Consider the following 22,865-nt stretch of genomic DNA (forward strand, 5'->3'; position numbering starts at 1 on the left):
ATATAACGATAGATTTTGTAGTCTAATTTCATGCAAAAATATTATAGGCCTACGAACGATAAGCGTAAATTATAAAACATATCGTCAAAGTTTAGATTAAAGGATTCTAATCAGAATCTATAAATCTAAAACACAAATTGGATATCGTATTGATTATTTTTAATTAAAACAAAGATTATAATTTCGAAAAGAACAGTTGAACATTTTACCCAAATAGCTGAAAATTAATTTTTGTTGATTAAAATTATTATCGGAATTATTATCTGGCCTTAAGGCAAAATGCTGCAGTTTAATAATTTTTATTTTGATTTTCTTAATAAATAATTATGGACTTTATATAATGAAGTAACCTCTGCACAACAAATAAAAATTATTTGAAAGTAAAAATTCCACATTGAAAAATATTATTTCCTAAATCTCAATATATAATGAGGCACTTAATTAATAACGATACTATAATTACTATTATTACCCTATAATACTAATTACCTATATATTATTTTATTATTTGTTTACAATTTTGAATATAACCGCCATTTTGAAAAAAACGATTTTTTTTGGGATGGTAATGCTGTTTTCCTCTTCATGTTAAATCGTCTTTGCGAAATGTCGTTCTGTAAACAATCATGGACGTTGGTATGTGTCAATTTTGTTATAAAAACGTGCTTAAAATGAGTGTTAGTGATGGTTTTAGTGCATTATACATGGGCATCGACATAATTAACACAATATGCAGGTATTATAACATTTTATTTAAGTTGAATACGGCATATATTTGCAGAATCATGTTTTTACAATTTTGCACAATATATTAGGTTTGTACTGATGGCGAGGATGTTGGCGGAGGGTGAGTCATTTTAAATTTCTTTCTATAGATATAAACGGAGTTGATATCAAGGATTTAGTATTATGTGCAATTTATGTTGCAAATTTGCATTATATTTGCCAAAACATGTCATTTTATAAAGTGAATATATATTTTGACAGGACTCGTCTCAAAATTTGACATTTCAAGGATCGTGTCACGTGATTGTAATAGATAAACTTAAATAAATAGATTTCTTTAGTTTATTTGATATGATGCTTGGTTTCATGGAGTAAATTGAACGAAGCAATTTGTGTAATTTAAATTTTTACCAAAATGACTAAATTTGTATAACGTCCAAGATATTCAAACAAAACGTTTGTCGGCAGGAAAGTTTAGTTGACATTTTATGTCAAATATTGAAATATCTTTTGTCGCATCGACAAATCTTTTCAGATATTTTCTTCTCTTAGACTATATTAGAATATAATATATTTAAATAAACGTTTTTCTTTCTTGATATTTACGTTCAGAGAGCTAGGAAAAACGGTTCTACTTTCCGACGCGATGGCGCTGTTATCGCCATTCAAATTAATGGCGCCGAATTTGAAATGAAAATTAATGATTTGTAATATTCTAAATTTTGCATTATAATCGTATTATGTTTAGTATATACATTTTCTTTAGTTTGAGCACGGAATATTTATTGGATTTAAATTTACATTTATTAGATTTAAATAGATTCACAGGATTTAACAATATTAAATTGAAGTCCACAATGAGTGTGTTGTGTGTTCACAATTCTTAAAGATAACAAACCATAATCGAAATACAAAACAATGAAGAATTGCTTGAATAATTCATTGTCTTGATTTTTATGAGGCTTGATGATTATATCTTCATTTAGAGCATCTTCAAAAAATGAAGTCCTGTATATCCATTGATTCACAGACTTTCCTAAAAAATTTGAATCAAACTGAAAATCAAAAATTTTGATCGAAAATGAAATCGTGTATTAGAACCTTATTGAAGCATTGACATGCTTATGAAATCTTTGAAGCAAAACTAATAAAAGCTTAGAAGTGAAACAGAGTTGTAAAAAATCTAAATCTATAAATTTGGTTATTTTGCATTCAGTTGTAATGTTTAATATCAATACCATGACACTTTTTTGCCAATTGTAAAATTCGATAGCTTTTTCTTTTCTGATATATTTCAATTCTTCAATTACATTTTGATTGAAATGCTGTTTTATAAAAAACAAAGATTTTAAAACTTGCTCGAAGAATTTAATCACGAAAAAATATCATGTTACTAAACTAAGTTCAACCTTGGTTAATTGTAAATTTGTATTTACTCCCAATTTGATAAATTTTAATCTTCTTACATATTTAAAAGTTTGTATGTTTAAATTGAAACAGATAATTTATATAACATTTTATTCAATATCTTTATAAAATGTAAATTTTACGTCTAACAATTTTTTTTATTCCACTACATTATTGCCTTAGGGTATACAAAACATATATTATTAAATGCTATCTTTTTTGCTAATCTGTCTATATGTATATATTAAACTTAATAATATGAGACGAATAATAATATTTTATTTTAGCAATAATATAATTAATAAATAATTATAAGTAGGAACCCTTAAGAATCTTAACTTATTGTTATTAGAAATCAGTACGTATATTCAGACGTTGTTCCCACAAAATTTTCAAACATTGTCACTCATTGCAATGTATAGTTAGATAGAAAGAGAATTAAATACAAAATTATAGTAATCCATTGCTTATTATATAGTGACCGTTAATTAATGACTCTGGAATCATATAAGAATAAGAAAATACTTCATAACAAATTATTTATAAAAATTATTCATTAAACTTTATATCCATTTCATTTCAGACTTTGGTTTCACAAAACACAATTTAAATTAAAAACTACCAATTATCATCATTCATGCACAAAGTCATTCACAACATCAAAATTCAGTTCAATTTAATGTTCAGCAACAGCATTTCCATTTTCTTCCTTGTTTTCTTGCACGGCTCTCTTATTATTCAGGAAACTAAGATATTGGGTTAATCTTAAAACAGCTATTAACGAAGCAACATATTCTTGGACATCTTCCTTGTTCAAATTTTTTAATTGCTCTGCAACATTCCTGTAAACCCTACGAGCAACCTTGTTACTCAAATGACCAACAGTTTGCACAGTATGAAGCACCCTATCAGTTTCCAAAGGTGTTACAGACGATCCATCATCATTTTCAGCTTCTTGCAGGTCTTTCTCGGTTGCTGGGAAGTAGTAATCCAGTAATTTTTCTGCAAGGATTGAGGTCGAATCGATTCCTTCAACAGCCATGTTGCCATACTGAGTAGCCAACACTTCATTCGCCTTGTTCCATGATAGATCTTTTAAGCTCTGGGCTTTTTTGTTGCCCATCTTACGCAAGGTGCAAACTTTGTGAACGTTGTCTTGGACGGTTTTGGTGATGGCTTCTTTCTTCTCCCTGAAAACTTCTCTGGTCTGGTTTAAGATCTCCTGAGGTTGTTCCTTGACGATGGGAACTGAGGCTTCTAACTTGTTGATACCTTTGACGAGGGTCTCATCGACATAGTGGATTGGTTTGTCAATTTTCTGGATGTAAGGGGAAGCTGTTGCCAGGGCCAATTGGACTGTGCTTTCGGCTGTTCCAAATGCCCATGTCAGCATCGGGTTGTAACCTGGAAAATGATAAAAATATATAATATAATGATAATATAAAATATAATAAAGACAGTAATAAATAGTACTTATTAATAAATTTAAAGATTATTGTGAAGTTTGGCTAAAAATCATATTTTCAAATTTTATGTTTTCTTAACGTTTCGTCATTCTGAATCGAATGAGACCAAATTTGGAAAATGTATGTGTGCATGCGTATGTGAGCTGATACTTGATTTTTCGTCGACGTTTTCTCAAAAACGGCTGAACCGATTTCAAAAATTTAAAAGCCATTCGATGTAACTCAATAAGGACCAGCTTTTGTCAGTTTTGTGCGGCGATAGCCAAAGCCATTTCTTTGTAATTGGCAGAAAAATTAAATTTTTCATCCGTGGTACAGCCCACAATTTTGAATCGATTTTAAACATTCAAAAACTTCGAAAATTATTGATTGGGAATCGCATTGATTTTTCAAGTTTTTATTGGAGATCTTCCTACTTCCCGTAGGGCAAAAGTTATGGTAATCGCAAAAAAATTTAAAATGAAATCGTTTGCAAATCTTTACATTTTAAAAGTTAATGAACATTTTGGCATACCTTACAAAAAATGCCATTTGGCGGTCAAAAATTATTAGACATATATACACATCAAATTATTAGATTTTTATAGAGATTTTAGTAATAAGAACAAATTTTGTTTACATTTCTATGGGCTTTGCGCTTCAATATTATGTTTTCACGCAGCTGACGCAAGTTCAGAAAAAAGTTCAAAATTTCCAAAATACTTCAAAAAAAAAAAAAAAAAAAATACAAAAAAGTCAAAATTTCAGCTACTCAAATTAATTATTTCAATTTAAAAAAATTAATCTTTTTTAAAAATTGTACTTATCGGTACGTGAAGTTACATCAATTCGCCTTAAGGCACGATGCCATGCACTACTAGTTATTTTTTGTTTGATGAAGCTTTGTATAAAAATAGATTTGGTAGTCTGTAATAACATACTAATATATTATAGGCCTACGATAAGCTGTTGAATTATAAAAAAATATGTCTAATTAATATGATAGTATTGTGATAGTATTCTAAAATTGATTTATCCATGAAACTTTGTACATTGCTTCCATGAAAGATAACATTCCCAAAAATATTTATATCAATTCGAGTCCGTTGTACATTCGAAGTGTTTTGTAGATAAAATATATGTACAGATAATATCATGGCATGGAATTTTTGCCGTTATGAAGCCATGTTTGTTTAATGAATTATTTAATTTTTGAGTGGGCTTGAACTGATAATAATGAGCAGATTAAAATGAAAATACATCGCCATTTGTTATGAAGAAATGTGATCAACTGAATAATGATATCACTCATATGACTGACTAGTTCTAAGTGGCATTTCGCCATAAGGAAAGTTGCACGAACTTTCTTGTGTGTATACAATGAACTTAATCAGTAGAATTGATATTCAGCTATTTAGGCAAAATTCTCAACTGATCATTTTGGAAATAATTTTCAAGCAATTTTATAATACAATACAATTCTAGTATTACTTAATTACATGTATTGTATGTCTTAAAATCATGGTTCATCATTACAGACTTAGATTTTTATAGATCAACCACTATTTGTAGGCCCAAAATATTTTGGTATATTCTTTAAGACGTGAACTAACTTATTATAAAACGTTTCATTTAAATATATTTTTTCAATAATTACGAAAAAACGGTCCAGTCGATCTTTACCAAAAATAGTTAGCACGATTCTTAACTGATATTTTGAACGGTTTATAAATTTTCAAAATCCGTTCAGATATTTTGAACCGATTGATATTTTGAACGGTTTATAAATTTTCAAAATCCATTCAGGATTTTTGGCTAAAACTTGGATACTTTTTTTTCACTATTTTGCTATATAAAGAAACGGTTTGGCTGATCGTCTCACGAAAGTTTCAACTAATGGGTTTTGACTAATTGAAGTCATTGTTAAAGAAAAAGGTTAAATTTCGGTTTACATATAATATAATACACCTACTTTTTCTAAATTTGGTCTCAAATGACTAAGGATGACTTGAGAAAACAGTAAGTTATCAAGTTTCTGAAGAAAACTAAAGAGTTTGTATATTTCTTATTTATCATATCCACATATATGTTTATTTGCACTATGATGATTTGGGTCATATGAGTGATGTATGTCTCTTGTTGACTTGGAAACAGTATTTTGTTATTATTTATCTTGTAATTTACAAATTGCGTATTCGAATTCAAGAATTTGCTTCGATTTATCGGTTATCAACCTGCCGAGATGTGGCGTGACATGCGGATAAGATAGAGAAATTTAAAAGCACCTACGAAATATAATTAATTGCACTTGAGATAATATTTATATGGAATGACATGGCGTTAATAATATTTATTAATTTTTGATATCCACGACTGGAACATCAGTGGGTAAATTAAATGCCAATGCATGATTGGATTGTCCAGGTATAATATGGCATTATTAATTTAAAAAAAAAATATTTCCTTACCTTTAACTTTATCATAAACGCCCTGAGATTGGGCCCAGGCCGCTTCTACCACAGGCAGTTTCATCATGCGTTCCAAAGACTCCAAATGGGGCAGCAAAGAAGGGTTGCTTTTGGCCCCTTCGACTTTTTTCTGTGACAAGGCGCATTGGTTGGTGTCTGGTACTTTATCGGCCATTTTTCTGAATAGGAAAAAAATGATTAAAATTGAAATATATTCCCACATTCTGAGAGCAATAAAACAATAAATTTTACTAACAAGAAGAGCGATTGTAAAGTTTATCTTTGGTGAGTCTAAATATTTGTACAAAATTGTCTCATTTTTTTTTTTTTTAATTTTTTGTATATCGAAAATAATTCAGATTTTATTTTTAATCCCGACTATAGTTCTAATATACTTTAAACAAATAATTTCAACTCTGCAATTCAGTTCATATAATTCTTATAAATATTAGACAATGTTACAATATTTATAATAATCTATTTGAAAACATTCAGTATTCCTCGAACATTTTGTTACGGTACGGGAAGTTCCAGCAATTTGCCTTAAGGCACGATGCCACCCACCCCACTAGTTTTCTATCTATTCTCAGGTGATGAGGATTGCCTTATCATAAACATAAAAACTCCACAAATTTCAAACAAACAAAAATTTCCTGTTTTATTCTGGATTCATGGTGGAGGTTTCGTAAGCGGTTCTGGAAACTTAGATTATCATGGACCAGATTATTTTATAGATTATGATATCATTTTGGTCACATTCAATTATCGCCTGGGACCTCTTGGTTTCCTAAATTTGGAATTGCAAGAAGCTCCAGGAAATGTTGGTCTGATGGATCAGGTGAGAATTGAAATTATTTTTGTCATCCTAAAAGATGGCATATTTGTTCACACAAACTATTGTAGGTGGAGGCGTTACGATGGACAAAAGAAAATATAGCAAAATTTGGAGGTGATCCTGATAATATTACAATTGGAGGCGTTTCTGCAGGGAGTGCAAGTGTCCATTACCATCTACTGTCTCATAGTGCAAGAGGTCTTTTCCAAAAGGCAATTATGCATAGTGGAAGTGCTTTTCACCCTTGGGCTTTCCAAAAACACCACATTAAGGTAAAACATAATAGAACTTAAAAAAGCTAATGTGAAAGTAGCCAGACTAAAAAAAGGAATGCCAGAGTTTTTGGTTATTACATCTTTTACCTTTTTTCAGCGTGCTTTCCAACTATGTGAAGCCTTAGGTCATTCCACCAACAATACTAAAGACGCACTTGACTTTTTATTAAAACTACCTGCAGACAAATTATTAGCAAAAATGCCCCCAGAAGTTGAAGGCGAACTGATCCAGGATTTTATTTTTGTTCCATCAATCGAAAAAGTATTTCCAAATCAAAAACCATTCTTAGAAGAATCACCATTCACCAGAATGGTATCCGGAAACTATCACAAAGTACCACAAATAGTTGGATTCAACAGTGGCGAAGGGATTTTTTTCAACTTCTTCCTGCAGGAAAATCCTGATATACTAAACCAATTCGAAGCAGACTTCCAAAAATTCATACCAACTGATCTGGACCTGTCTCATGGATCTGAAGACTCTAAATCTCTTGCAGAAAAAATTAGGAAATTTTATTTTGATGATAAACCTGTTGCAGAAAACGTGCAGAAATTAGTAGATGCAATCAGTGACAATTGGGTAACCAGAGGTGTAAATGAACAAGTTAAATTGACAGTGGAAAAACAAACTGAACCGGTTTATTTTTATGAGTATTCATTTTCGGAAAGTCATCCTGCCAAAGAAATGTTTGGTGATCATAATCTGACTGGTGTTTGTCATGGTGAGGAATTAGTTAATTTATTTAAACTGAAAGTGATGTCTCTGGATGAAGATAAGCCAAATGTTTTGTTAACTCAGAAAAGGATGCTGGAAATGTGGACAAATTTTATTAAAACAGGGTAAGTTATATTTTAAACTCAATATAGTAAAATATACAAATAAAAAAAACGAACGATATGAAACTTTTTTCGAACACTTTAAAGTTTTTTGATGGTATTGTTTGATTTTTCAGCCAAATTTAAGTTAGATTAGATTAGATGTATTAGATGCATTAGATATACAATTCACTATGTTCAAAAATAACAAAACAATCAATATATAAAATACAAATGAAGGAATACTATAATAATTTTGTGTCTTGATTTTATGAAACTTGATATTAAGTCTTCGTTTAGAGCATCTTCAAAAGTTAAGGTCCTGTATATCCATTGATTCGCAAAATTTTTAAAAAGTTTAGAAGCTTTTCTGAAAAAAAGAGCAGTATCAGAGACGAATATGTTTTCGTAAATTTTGATCAAAATAGTTAATTAACGAGTTTTGCTTTACAATTTTGATAAGAATCCTTGAACACTTAATTTTTCTCGAAATTACTATTTTCTACAAAATGATCATTTTATTGCTGGAAACTGATGAAAAACTATTTTAAGCAAGTGTTTAAAAATTACTATTAAATTTTTATAGACATTAGTTTTCTAGGTTTTATAATATGTATCTACTAAATAATTTCAAAATAAGAAAATCTCAAATAATATTTCAGGAATCCAACACCAGAAATCACAGATGTACTTTCTGTTAAATGGGAGCCTGCCACAAGAGATAAATTGAATTATTTAAATATTGATTCAAATTTGACTTTAGGCACAAATCCAGAAAAAAATCGTGTTAAATTTTGGGAGGATGCTACTAAACAGCACAGTCAAGTGCGAGTCGAACTCGTACATTAAAGTAATCAGTAACTATAATAAATAGTTCGAATGAAATTGTACTATAAGGTTTGTTTTAAGTCGTATATGGTTATATGGTGTACTAAAAGTTTATTTCATTATACATAATGTTTGTAGGAAAAACTGTTTAGCAGACAACTTATTTATGGATAATGATAAAGTACTTGCTAAAAAAGAAAACAAATATTTGTATACTACGTGATTACACTTGCGATTTATTGTGATCAATAAGAACAAATATTTTAAAGTATGAAATCATAAGTCCTAATTCATATATGCATTTTAAAGTAGGTAAAACGATATTATTTTATGATCTTATCTATAACATTTTTTCATCAGCACTAATATTTTTTAGTCCTGCCATTAATTTCAAAAAACCACTATTTAATTAAATTGTATATAATTGAAATAGAAGTATAATATAAATAAGTTGTATTCCTGGTAGATTAAAAATAAATTTAAAAAATTTAAAAAGCTGAAATAAATATGAATTTTAATTGTGCATTGCAAAATCTTCAAATTAAAGAATTACTACTTACATTCGGTTTTTGATTCAAAATAAAAAAAGCACATTATGAGAGATAGAATAATATTACATTTAATAATGTATTTCATAACTAACTATTATCTAATCTTAAAAGCAGTCGTGTGTGTGAATAATTTTTGAATATTTATATAAAGTGTTATCAGTCAATGTTTACTAACATAAAACAAATATTTTCCGTGTTTGCGTTTGGTTTGCTTGCTAAATAACAACAAATGGAAAAAAATTATCAATAAATGAATATCTTTCACTTTTTATTTAAAATATAAGATTTATTAATTTTAGATAAATATAAATAATTTTAGATAGATATATAATTATAGAGTGAAGAGTACGTAACCACGAGACTACGAGTTTGAATCTAGCGTTGGGTGCAGCTTGATATCAAACAGTAGTAATATCCATTTTGAGATAAACAATTGAAATTAGGAAAATGTCGCATGTACTAAAATGTACTAACTAATCAGCACGTTTCCTTATCAATACTAATCTAATGTTTTTTGAATTATTCAAATCGGTTGATCCGTGCTCTTGAAATCGTCGACGACAATTTGTATCCGCACACACACACATACATCCATTTTTTCTAAGGTATGCCAAAATGTTCAGAAACCTTTGAAACGTAAAGATATAAGAAAATTTTCATTTTCGATTTTGTGCGATTACTATAACTTCTAAGTACTCTTATGCGAGTATCATACACCTAAAACTATTCCAATTAAAAAAACATAAGGATATTATTCATCTGCCCATATCAAAGATGAATGTTCTTACACAATGCTACTACAAATAATCACTAGAAAAAATATTCCAGTTGTACATTGTGAGCAAACAAAAAAAAGCATAATTGAACTTGATGATCCGTCTTAATCTGATAAACTGTTCCACACATTGACATAATAACCTCGCACATTATATAATGGATGTCTTCTAATATTTCGTGTGCACTGTGTGCTAATAATTCAGTACACATAGTCAATAGTCTAGATCCAAGATGTCTCGTGTTATTTTTTTAAGTTGTATTTTTTTGTTTAGTTTTAATTTTATAAAATGTGATTCCCCGACTGTAACTTTGCCCCAAGGCGAATTGGTTGGAAAAGCTTTGACGAACGAAAATGGAAAAGAGTATTTTAGCTACACAGGTGTACCTTATGCTAAACCTCCTGTTGGAGAACTTAGATTTAAGGTAATAATTGAATTTGTAATTTTTAAAGATATCATGTCATACTCAAATCTGTAGTCAGAATACATATTTTTATTTTGTGTCTTTGAACAGTATTTTTTCCTTTCAAAATTAGATGCCAATCATTGTAACTCGATAAAGATTTGCTTTGATTCGTTTTTGCGACGATCGGTAGAGGCATTTTTGTTGACTAATGTTACATTTGTTACTATTTTATATCGAATCCATCCGGAGTACGATTTATTCTATTTTTGAAATTATATATAATATATTTAATATTGATAATAATATTAATATAATTTCCTGTAATTATAGAAATTTTAAGGAAGATACTCAAATCACTTTGGAAAGTTTTATACTGAATAATTTAAACAATTTTTAGCCAGTTATTTGCAATTAACGACAAGATTAAAAAATATTATATAGTGGTTATGAATAAAAAAAGTTTTAGATTCATAGAAAACGAGTACGATCATTTAGAGTGTAAATATTTTTTTATAATTATTACATTTTTTATGAACAGCCTCCACAGAAAGCTGAGCCATGGCAAGGTGTTTTCAACGCCACATTATACGGAAATGTGTGTAAATCTTTAAATTTCTTCTTGAAGAAAATTGAAGGTAATTTCTAATAATAAATATAATTGATTAGTTTCTTTTTATATTTTTATTGGCCCCGCTTACTTAAAGCATTTGGCCATCTACAACATTTCTTTTTTACATTTTATACTATTTTATATCAAATAGTTTTATGAGTGCCATTTTTACCAAAATTAAAATTAATCGTATTTAATCTAAAATTAACTTGGTTCAAGAGATTCCAAAATAAGTAGCAATGTATATGGAACTATTATGAAGAAAAATGTAATTTAGGTATTATTACTGAAAACAATTAATATATAGTACAAGATTATGGGCAACATTATTGAAGCAATTATTTTGAGTGAAAAAATCCAATGTACCTTTACCACGGATACTATATATTAATCCTATCTGAATTCGTTATACTGTTTAAAAGACTGCAATTTCCAATATGATATAAATCACAAAGGCAGACGATGAATTTCTGACAAAATAATTTTGTTTGTTGTTAAGTGTTGCTGTTTTGTTAATTTTTCTCTTATATTTATAGTTTCTATTGCTGTTTTGTTATTTTTTGTCTTATATTTATAGTTTCTTTACCAATCCACATATATTATAATTACCTAGTTTTACTAATTTTTTATACTGTTTTTAGATCCACTGATGATGACCTTAAATTGAATGTCGAAACGTTTGGAATTAAAGATTAATTTATAAATCTTTGCTTTTTATTTTTTGATGTATCGCCCCACAAGTGCTTACTCATATATATATATATATATATATATATATATATATATATATATATATATATATTAGGATGGTCCTTAATTTGGGCATTTTCGAATTTTCTTGCTCCCAATAGCTCAAATGGTTCCAAATTGATAAAAAACAATTTTCTGAAAGTTTTAGCTCTTAATATTAACTTCTAGATAGTGCGCAATTCAATCAAACTTTGTATGGAAATAACATAAAAAATATGTTTGAAAATTATATTATATTATAAAAAAAAATTTTATGTATAACTTAGCGACAAATGAATTAAAAGTGAGAATTCATTTCTGGCGTGTGAGTCGGGCATGCTACTGACTGAACTATTTCCGCCATAAATTGAAACAATGTATAATTATTTAAAAATATAATTATAAATTATATCATTAATTTTCTTCTCAGGAGACGAAGACTGCTTGGTAGTAAACGTGTACGCACCAAAAACAACTTCTGATAAAAAACTTCCAGTATTTTTCTGGGTTCATGGTGGTGGTTTTGTGACTGGATCCGGAAATTTAGAATTCCAAAGCCCAGATTATTTAGTAGATTTTGATGTTATTTTCGTAACTTTCAATTACCGATTGGGACCTCTCGGATTTCTGAATTTGGAGTTGGAGGGTGCTCCAGGAAATGTAGGATTATTGGATCAGGTAATGTAAGAAAAATTAAAATAAATCCAACAATCATATGAACAAAATTTATAAATATACTGCTTGAAAATTTGTGTATAGTATTGTTGATTTCTGGTTCACCAGGTGGCAGCTCTGAAATGGACCAAAGAAAACATTGAGAAATTTGGTGGAGATCCAGAAAATATTACAATTGGTGGTGTTTCTGCTGGTGGAGCAAGTGTTCATTATCTTTTGTTATCTCATACAACCACTGGACTTTACAAAAGGGCAATTGCTCAAAGTGGAAGTGCTTTTAATCCATGGGCCTTCCAGAGACATCCAGTAAAGGTTAGTAATGAAAAATGATAAACGATTAGATGTACAAAAGAATTTTGTACGCGTATAATTTTATAAATCTGTATTTTTATTTTCATTACAGCGTAGTCTTCAACTTGCTGAGATATTGGGTCATCCCACAAACAATACTCAAGATGCTTTAGAATTCTTACAAAAAGCCCCCGTAGACAGTCTCCTGAAGAAAATGCCAGCTGAAACAGAAGGTGAAATAATAGAAGAGTTTGTCTTCGTACCATCAATTGAAAAAGTTTTCCCATCCCACCAACCTTTCTTGGAAGAATCACCATTGGCCAGAATGAAATCCGGATCCTTTAACAAAGTACCTTTATTAGTTGGATTTAACAGTGCAGAAGGACTTTTGTTCAAATTCTTCATGAAAGAAAAACCAGAGATGCTGAACCAAGCTGAAGCAGATTTTGAAAGACTCGTACCAGCCGAATTTGAATTAGTCCATGGATCAGAGGAATCGAAAAAACTTGCAGAAAAAATCAGGAAGTTTTACTTTGACGATAAACCCGTTCCAGAAAATGAACAGAAATTTATTGACTTGATAGGAGATATTTGGTTTACTAGAGGTGTTGACAAGCATGTCAAGTTGTCTGTGGAGAAACAAGACGAACCAGTTTATTATTATGAATATTCCTTCTCGGAAAGTCATCCTGCAAAAGGAACATTTGGTGATCATAATCTGACTGGTGCATGCCATGGAGAAGAACTTGTGAATTTATTCAAAGTCGAGATGATGAAGCTGGAAAAAGATAAACCTAATGTTCTATTAACAAAAGATAGAGTACTTGCCATGTGGACTAACTTCATCAAAAATGGGTAAGTCAAATTAGCGAAAAAACAAATTTTATAATGATTAGATGTGATTGGATCTCAATAATTTTTTTAAACTAAATTTTAGAAATCCTACTCCTGAAGTAACAGAATTATTGCCAGTTAAATGGGAACCTGCCACAAAAGACAAGTTGAATTATTTGAACATTGATGCCACCTTAACTTTGGGAACAAATCCTGAGGCAAACCGAGTCAAATTTTGGGAAGACGCCACAAAATCTTTGCACGGTCAATAATAATTTATGAAAATTGTTTTAAATACTTTAGGTAATATATTAGGTAAATAAAAATTAAAAAATAACAATTTTTATGTTTTATGTATTGGCTTATGTGTATCAGTTCTAATTTTATTTATTTATTCTTGTTTTGCTTGTTTTGAAATATCATGGTTTTAATTTTCAAAACACAACGTCGTTTGTTTTTAGCAAAATTTCCAATAGATATGTTATATTAAGTACTCTGAAGTATTTTTATATATACACTAAAATCAGTAAAAATACATTAACTAAAAATATAAGATATTTTCAATAATTTTTTTTAAAGAAAATACCAAAAATAAAGTAAAATTCCAAACGGAATTTTTGTTTAACTTAAAAATAAAATTAACTCTTCAATAATTTTGATAATTAGTATTTCTGATATCATTAGTGGAAATTATATTTTGATAATACGTATTTATATTTAAAATAAAATTATATTTAAGTAAAATTCCAAACGAAATTTAAGTTTTACTTAAAAAACGAAACAAATTATACAGTCTACATTATGCTAATATCATTAAAAGCATATGAAAATACATAGAAAAAAAGAAATTTTAAATTTTTCACAGTAATTATGCCATATTTTTAAGTAAATCAATATGTATTTATATTTAAAATAAAACATTTGATAAAAGTACAAATATAAATACATACACCCACACACACAGATACACACACACATATATATATATATATATATATATATATATATATATATATGTTTACATCAATAAAAATAGTATGAGAGTTTTCAGAAATTTATCTATTTGAAATCAATACGTTTCGGCTAGCATCTTAGCCTTCATACAGTGGCCATCAATTTAACTATAAAAATTAAAACTAAATAAATAATATGTAAGAAATTTTATAGAAAAACAATAACGATATTAATAATAATAAGAAAACACTTACAATTTTGTATCTTAATATAACATATGAAAACATTATTAATCCATAGTTACCATGAACTTTTCAAATGTAAAAGTATATAAATTTGCATTTTCGATTTTTTTGCGATTACTATTATTATCCTACAGGAAGTTAAAAATTAACTTTATAATATAGGATTTTTTTTGATGTAGTAACTTTAAACTTAATGCATCCAGGGAATTTTTTTTTGACAAAATTTCTGGAAAAATAATATTTTCTATGTCACACATATATTATATTACAGACAAACATTTTTGCCAAATCTCGTATGTCAGATCATGTGGATATTTTTGCCTCTGACACATATGAATGACATGGTTACATAAGTCTCATTAATCTGATAGTATATTACAGATTATAGACATAATGATGAGCACCAATTAATGTTTAAGATGATTTGTCTTGAAATTTTAGAGAATAGCAAAAAACTATTCTAGATACCGTTCGTGATACAGACAAAAAACTAGCATTGAACTTGATGATCTGTCTTAATCTGATAAATTTGTTCGACATAATAACATCGGGCAACATTATATAACGTATTACTTCCCAAACATTTGTATCATTGTGTACCGACCATTCAGTAGGTACACATAGTCTATTGAAGCATAACAATATATTTAAAATGATGTATAATTTATTTTTAACCATTTTTATTACTTTAGTTAGTGTTAATTTAATAAATTGTGATCCGACTGTGACTTTGTCTCAGGGTGAATTAGTAGGAAGAGTTTTTACCAATGAAAATGGAGTGGAGTATTATGGTTACTTGGGAATTTCTTATGCGAAACCACCCATAAGAAAATTGAGATTTAGGGTGAGTTTTGAGAAAACAAAATAAATTTATCAAATATAGTTACAAAAATTTCTTTTTTTTAATTGCGTAGTATAGTAAGAAAAGGACGATTCGTTTTTTTTAAATATTTTTTTTAATAATCTTGAGACTTCTTGGTAAAATGGTAAACCGTTGGGTTGTCTTCTCAAGTAATATTAGATATATAGAATAGAAATGAATACTTCTATATGTACTTAAGAAGTTCTTATTACTTAAGGAAAATTGTTAACCTTTGGGTTACCTTCTTCAGAAATAGTAGGTACATATGATGAAAATTAAAACATCTATTCTTTCTAAAATAACAAAAAAGCTTAACTTTAAGCTTTATATTTTACCAACAAATACATAATTTTATTTCTTCTTAGAAAATTTCAACAAAGTTCCTCTGTTGACCGGATTCAACAACGGCGAAGGAATCATGTTTTTCATGTACATAAACTTCAACCCTGATTTACTTGAAGAATTTGAAGCTGATTTCCAACAATTTATACCACACGACTTAAACATTGAGTTACATACAACAGAAGCCCAAAATCATTCTGATCAAATGAGAGACTTTTACTTCCAAAACAAAACTGTTCCAGAAGATCTCCACGGTTTTGTAGATATTATGGGTGATAACTGGATTTTAAGAGGTGTAGATAAACATGTTAAGTTGACTTTGGAAAATTCTACTGAACCAGTTTATTATTTTGAATATTATTTTGCTGTTGCTCCACCGACTTATGGAATTTATGGTGATTTTAATCAAACTAGAGCCGCTCATGGTGACGAGTTGGCAAATTTTTTGAGTGGAACTTGGATGGATTTGGCGACTGATATTCCAAGTGTCGTTTTGAATCAACAAAGAGTTTTGGAAATGTGGACCAACTTTATTAAATTTGGGTAAGTAAATAAAACATTTTATTATACTAACGGAAACATTGAACAGAAGTTACCAAATTGGTATCACGTTGAGGTCACCATTTTCGCAAATTTATTTTAGCAATAACAATTTGTTGGTTTACTCATTTGGCTGTCTAGATTTACACAATTACCAAACTTTCTTATAAGTTTTATTCAATTTTGGTTTATTTTTTAGTGATCCAACTCCCGAAGTTACGGATATTTTACCAGTAAAATGGTTACCAGCCACAAGTGAATCTTTGAACTATTTGTCGATAAATGAAACATTTTCTATGGGTGTTTATCCTGAACAAGAACGAATGGAATTTTGGGAAAATGTTGAGGCACAAATAGAATCTGGGGATCTATAATATAAAAACTTTGTATTATTTGAAACCGAAATTTTATTGAATACCTCACCCAAATTTTTTTCTTGGTTTGTATAAATAAGTCAAAAATATTTCTGACTCAGATATGTATTAATTTTTAACAAATTTCTAACTTAAAACTTACTGCATGTAACTTAAAATTAAATTAATTTTAATAATACTATTATCATGTAACTAGCAAAAAATTTAATACATTAAATTTTATGGATATATACATACCATTCCCAGCATATATAATTACCGAATATTACATTAAAAATATTACACTTTTTATCTAATATAATTACTATGTATTTGATAAGGAAAACTCAATCTAGAGAATTGTTTTTGCTGTTGTATTTGATATTGATATGTCAAATGAACAACAGTAATTCACAGTGTAAATAATTTTATTTGATATAAATGTATTTAATTTTTATTTTAATCTAATTTTAATTTAAATATATATAGTTTTATTTATAAAAAAATATTTTTTTTATGATCGAAAAGAAATTTTTATTTATGTTTATGAGTGTGTGTTTTGGCTATGATTTACATTATTTTTGAGCTAGTATAAAATTAAACCATATTATATTTTGGATATATAATAACATTTTATAATGTGTGATCCATTACTAAAAACAACAACATATGGAATTCTGAAAGGCAAGAAAGTTGTAAACGAAAATGGTAAAATTTACTATAGTTACACAGGTATACCCTATGCAAAATCTCCTGTAAATGATCTCAGATTCAAGGTATAATAAATTTTAACAAAAGTATTATGTTGGTATTATAATAAAATTAATATTAATATATTTTAGCCACCACAAAAACTTGATCCTTGGAATGGTGTTTTTGACGCCACTCAGTATGGAAATAATTGTGCTGCTGGGAAATGGTTTTTGAAATCAGCTGGGGGTAATAATTAGTAAAAAATTAAAATAGAAACAAAGTATGTATGTATGTTTATGAATTATTACTGTTTTTTACCAGGTTGCGAAGATTGCCTTTACTTAAATATCTATGTCCCACAAAACACTTCAGAAAATCCTTTGCCAGTAATGTTTTGGATTCATGGAGGAGCATTTGTGGTCGGATCAGGAAATTCTGATATACATGGTCCTGATTATTTAATAGAATATGATATTATCTTAGTAACTATTAATTATCGTCTAGGACCACTTGGTTTTCTTAATTTGGAAATCGAAGATGCGCCTGGGAATGTTGGATTGATGGATCAAGTAAGAATAGAATTGTAATAAAAAGTTGTTTTTGGTACTTTTCGAAGACCAGTTATTATCTATCATCAGAGAAAATGAATGATATTTTATCCTCTAGAATTATTTGATCGTATACAAAATATCAATGTCAATTATTTTTTTGAAGGTTGCAGCCCTAAAATGGGTAAATGAAAATATTGCAACCTTTAGTGGAGACCCAAAAAATATTACAATTTGTGGAGCAACTGCTGGAGCTGCAAGTGTACATTATCACATTTTGTCACAACTTACCAAAGGTTTATTCCACAAGGCTATAGCACAAAGTGGAAGTGCTTTTAATCCCTGGGCTTTCCAAAAAAATCCTGTTAAGGTATATAAAAAATTAGTCCTATTGTCAACTATTATTGAATGGTATTACTTTCAGTTTCAATAATTTCTACTTTTCAGAATGCACTTCGACTATGCAAAACCTTAGGCCTTACCACAAACAACCCTCAAGAAGCCTTGGATTTTTTGAAAAACCTACCAGTAGAAACATTGTTAAATACCAAATTACCCCAAGAAATTGATGGTCAACTGCTGGATGACTTCGTGTTTGTACCTTCGATTGAAAAAACATTTCCAGAACAAGATTCGTACTTAACTGACTTGCCAATATCAATAATAAATTCAGGAAAATTCCACAAAGTTCCATTGTTGACAGGTTACAACAGTGCCGAAGGCAATCTATTTTTCATGTACTTAAAAACAGATCCAGATTTATTAAATAAATTTGAAGCTGATTTTGAAAGATTTATACCAACTGACTTAGAATTACCTTTGCGATCACAAAAATCTATTGCACTGGGTGAAGCAATCAGGGAATTTTATTTCCAAAACAAAACCATATCAGAAAATATGCAGAATTTTGTAGATGTTTTAAGTGATAATTGGTTTACACGTGGAATTGATGAGCAAGTAAAGTTAACTGTTAAAAATCAGGAAGAACCAGTTTTTTATTATGTTTATAATTTTGATGAAAATTCTCCAAGTCGGAAAGTTTTTGGTGATTTTGGAATAAAAGGCGGTGGTCATGCTGATGAATTGGGTAATATATTTAAAGCCAAAAGTGCAAATTTTGGGAAGGAAACACCAAATGCTGTGTTGGTTCAGAGAAGGATGCTGGAGATGTGGACTAATTTTACCAAATTTGGGTATGTAAAATGATATGATATTTATATTATATTAGAAATTACCAATAGTTTCACAAATGCCACATGAGCAATAAATCAAATACTTTAGGAAATAACTTTAATCATTTCTTAAATGACGATGCATTTAGATTTTGAAATAAAATAATTTAATATCATTATTATATCCCTAATAGCATACAATAAGTATGCATATGAAAATTTAATTTTTCACATTTATTTATTTCAAGTTTTTATTTAGTTTGAAATATTTATTCACAATGTAGTCATAAAATAAAATCTCATAATATTTTTTTCCATATTTGGTCTTGTTTACAAGAGAGAAGGTAAATACTCGAGAATTTATTTTTACAAACTATTTTTTTAATTTATAAATATATTGCACTTAATGGTTTCAGAGCTGATTTATTACTTTATATTAACATTTCTATGAAATTACGAGAAAACTAAGAAATACTAATTAATTTCTATAATTTTAGAAATCCTACACCTACTATTACGGATACACTTCCAATAAAATGGGAACCTGCATCCAAAGAAAAAATGAATTTTCTTCTAATTGACACCGATTTAAATCTGAGTACTGACCCACTAAAAAGTCGTATGCAATTTTGGAAAAAAATAAAATAATTAAATTACTTATACCAACAATAATTTACATAACAATAGTATAGGAATATTAATAATCATTCACAATTCTTTGTTGCCTTTTTAGTAAATTTAATTCCTTACAAAACCAACGTCTACTAATAAAAAAGTATTTGTTTGGAATTTGAATTTTTTGAAAATTTAATCATATCTAAATGTTTGATTGACTTGTAAATTAATTATAATATTATGTAAAGTGTAATTTTATAATTATTACATTTTTTTAATATTGGTTTATTTATTGCTAAAATTATTTATATTAACTAATTCAATAATAATGAATATATGCATTTTGTGGTCTAATATTTTTATTTTTGTTATAGAAAAATCACAAAAAATTACATTGAACTTTGTGAACTCCAATAATCAAATTTCACGAATAATCACTTTTTTATATTTCTATCACAATTTGATCATCTCTTAAGTATTTCAGTTGGTGCCAAAATAACGTCTAAAACATGTTCAATAAATTTGTTGCAATTTTGCTTTTTGTAAGTAATGTTTGTTATATAAAATGTGATTCACCGACAATAATACTGCCACAAGGAGAATTAGTTGGTCAAGTTTTGATCAATGTCAATGGAAAGGAATATTATAGTTTTACGGGTATCCCTTATGCTAAACCTCCTTTAGGAGAACTTAGATTTAGGGTAAGTCATTTTTTACTTTATGTTATTTATATAAATGTTTTATTATGATGTAAAATTATTTTTACAATTTTATTAGCCACCACAAAAGGCAGTACCATGGGAAGGCATTTTGGATGCCACTTTACCAGGAAATATGTGTTTGCCTTTTAATGTGTCAGTATTTCGTAATGAAATTGGAGGTAATTTCATATATATACACATTTTTAATTTATTTCTTTGATTTATATTTGTATTTTGCAGCGAATACAAATATAACCACTGCTTGATATCAAGCTGTCCGGCATTGAACTTGAAACTCTGTGGTTGCAAGACGGATTCTCTTACCATAGATCCACGAACAATATAAATTTACATTTGACTATTTTTATTACAACACTAGTATATTGATCACATTCCCAACTGTATTGATTTTTATTAACTTCCCGTAGGGTAAGTTATAGTAATCGCAAAAAAATCGAAAATGAAAATTTTTGCATTTCTCGACGTTTCAAAACCTTCTGAACATTTTGGCATACCTTAGAAAAAATGGATGTATGTGTGTGTGTGTGTGTGTGTGTGTGTGTGTATGTATGTATGTATGTATGTATGTGTGTGTATGTATGTGCGGATACAAATTTTCGTCGACGATTTTGGGAACACGGATCAACCGATTTGAATAATTCAAAAAACATTCGATTCGTATTGATAAGGAGACGTGCTGATTAGTTTTTGGCAAAGGCAGGTCTAGCCGTTCCGAAGATACGGGGCAAAAAGTGCCAAGAACGGTACCTCCGTTTTTAAGAGAACGGAGCGTCCGATTTGAATAATTCAAAAAACATTTTACTTGTATTGACAAGATGTAGCATTGATCAAATTTTCATGGAGGCAGGTCTAGCGGTTTCGGAGATCTAATGAAAAAAGTAAAAAATAATGCCATTCGGCGGTTAAAAATTATCATTAGACATATGCACATCAAATTATCAGATATTTTATAGAGATTTTAACAATAAGTATATTTTTTTTTTACATTTTTATGGGTTCCGTACCAATGCTTATGCGTTAGACGGCGGCGCGGCACATGCGCGCTTTGACATTTCGTCTCTATGCAGTTCAAGCAGTGCGATTGCTTTGAAAAAAAGTTCAGAATTTCCAAAATATGTCAAAATGAAGAAAACATTTTTTTCAAAAAAATTTTTTGTATCCAAAAAAAAATTTTTTTTTCAAAAAAAAATTTTTTTTTCATATAAATTTTTTTTTTCAAAAAAAAGTAATTTTTTGTCAAATTTATAGTTTCTCAGAAATCTTATTTTTTTTTAATTAATTTTTTTTCAAAAATGTTAATCGTTTTTAAAAAAATAATAATTTTTGGTACGGGAAGTTCCAGCAATTTGCCTTAAGGCACGATGCCCTAATTGCCTTAAGACAGAATTCCACTTACAGCTAGTTATTACATTTATTATATACTAGCTGACCCGGCAAACGTTGTTTTGCTAAATAAGGTATATTCTAGACAATTTCTAGAGAATCAAAAATATTAATACCTTAAGTGTATAAGGATGTGTTGTTTGAATGCTATATACAATGAAGTATTATAAAAACAATAAACCCCATTGGTTCCGGATAATCCGAAGTCCGGATAATCCGAAGTCCGGATAATCCGAAGTCCGGATAATCCGAAGTCCGGATAATCCGAAGTCCGGATAATCCGAAGTCCGGATAATCCGAAGTCCGGATAATCCGAAGTCCGGATAATCCGAAGTCAGGATAATCCGAAGTCCGGATAATCCGAAGTCCGGATAATCCAAATTCCGGATAATCCGAATTCCGGATAATCCGAATTCCGGATAATCCGAATTCCGGATGATCGGAATTCCGGATAATCGGAATTCCGGATAATCGGAATTCCGGAAAATCCGAATTCCGGATAATCGGAATTCCGGATAATCCGAATTCCGGATAATCCGAATTCCGGATAATCCGAATTCCGGATAATCCGAATTCCGGATAATCGAAATTCCGGATAATCGGAATTCCGGATAATCGGAATTTCGGATAATCGGAATTCCGGATAATCGGAATTCCGGATAATCCGAATTCCGGATAATCCGAATTCCGGATAATCCGAATTCCGGATAATCTATTCTGCGATAAATTCTGGAAAATTATAACTGGAAAAATGTTATTCGACA

General features: G+C 29.0%; 3 protein-coding genes across 3 annotated transcripts; 2 read left to right on the plus strand and 1 right to left on the minus strand.

The window, feature by feature from the left end:
- Positions 1-680: 680 nt before the first annotated feature.
- On the plus strand, positions 681-9,000 carry LOC113384836 (venom carboxylesterase-6-like). Its single transcript, XM_026622602.1, has 7 exons — positions 681-736; positions 816-847; positions 6,781-6,884; positions 6,950-7,153; positions 7,254-7,996; positions 8,635-8,869; positions 8,939-9,000. The coding sequence occupies exons 1-6, from the start codon at positions 705-707 to the stop codon at positions 8,819-8,821; spliced, it is 1,302 nt and encodes a 433-aa protein (XP_026478387.1). The 5' UTR covers positions 681-704; the 3' UTR covers positions 8,822-8,869; positions 8,939-9,000.
- On the minus strand, positions 2,608-6,297 carry LOC113384837 (lipid storage droplets surface-binding protein 2-like). Its single transcript, XM_026622603.1, has 2 exons — positions 6,047-6,297; positions 2,608-3,537 (listed from the first exon to the last, which is right to left on the minus strand). The coding sequence occupies exons 1-2, from the start codon at positions 6,267-6,269 to the stop codon at positions 2,810-2,812; spliced, it is 951 nt and encodes a 316-aa protein (XP_026478388.1). The 5' UTR covers positions 6,270-6,297; the 3' UTR covers positions 2,608-2,809.
- A 1,313-nt stretch (positions 9,001-10,313) lies between the features above and the next one.
- LOC113386373 lies at positions 10,314-20,350 on the plus strand. The gene is made up of 13 exons (XM_026624156.1): positions 10,314-10,551; positions 11,072-11,168; positions 12,303-12,550; positions 12,656-12,859; positions 12,951-13,693; positions 13,776-13,936; positions 16,099-16,618; positions 16,815-16,962; positions 17,811-17,907; positions 17,983-18,230; positions 18,376-18,579; positions 18,657-19,402; positions 19,879-20,350. The coding sequence occupies exons 1-13, from the start codon at positions 10,360-10,362 to the stop codon at positions 20,027-20,029; spliced, it is 3,759 nt and encodes a 1,252-aa protein (XP_026479941.1). The 5' UTR covers positions 10,314-10,359; the 3' UTR covers positions 20,030-20,350.
- The last annotated feature ends 2,515 nt before the right edge of the window (positions 20,351-22,865 follow it).

The sequence above is a fragment of the Ctenocephalides felis genome, unplaced genomic scaffold (genome assembly GCF_003426905.1).
Source record: "Ctenocephalides felis isolate EL2017-DRISC unplaced genomic scaffold, ASM342690v1 CF-g0.4_SCAFFOLD_03571, whole genome shotgun sequence".
Taxonomy (NCBI): domain Eukaryota; kingdom Metazoa; phylum Arthropoda; class Insecta; order Siphonaptera; family Pulicidae; genus Ctenocephalides; species Ctenocephalides felis.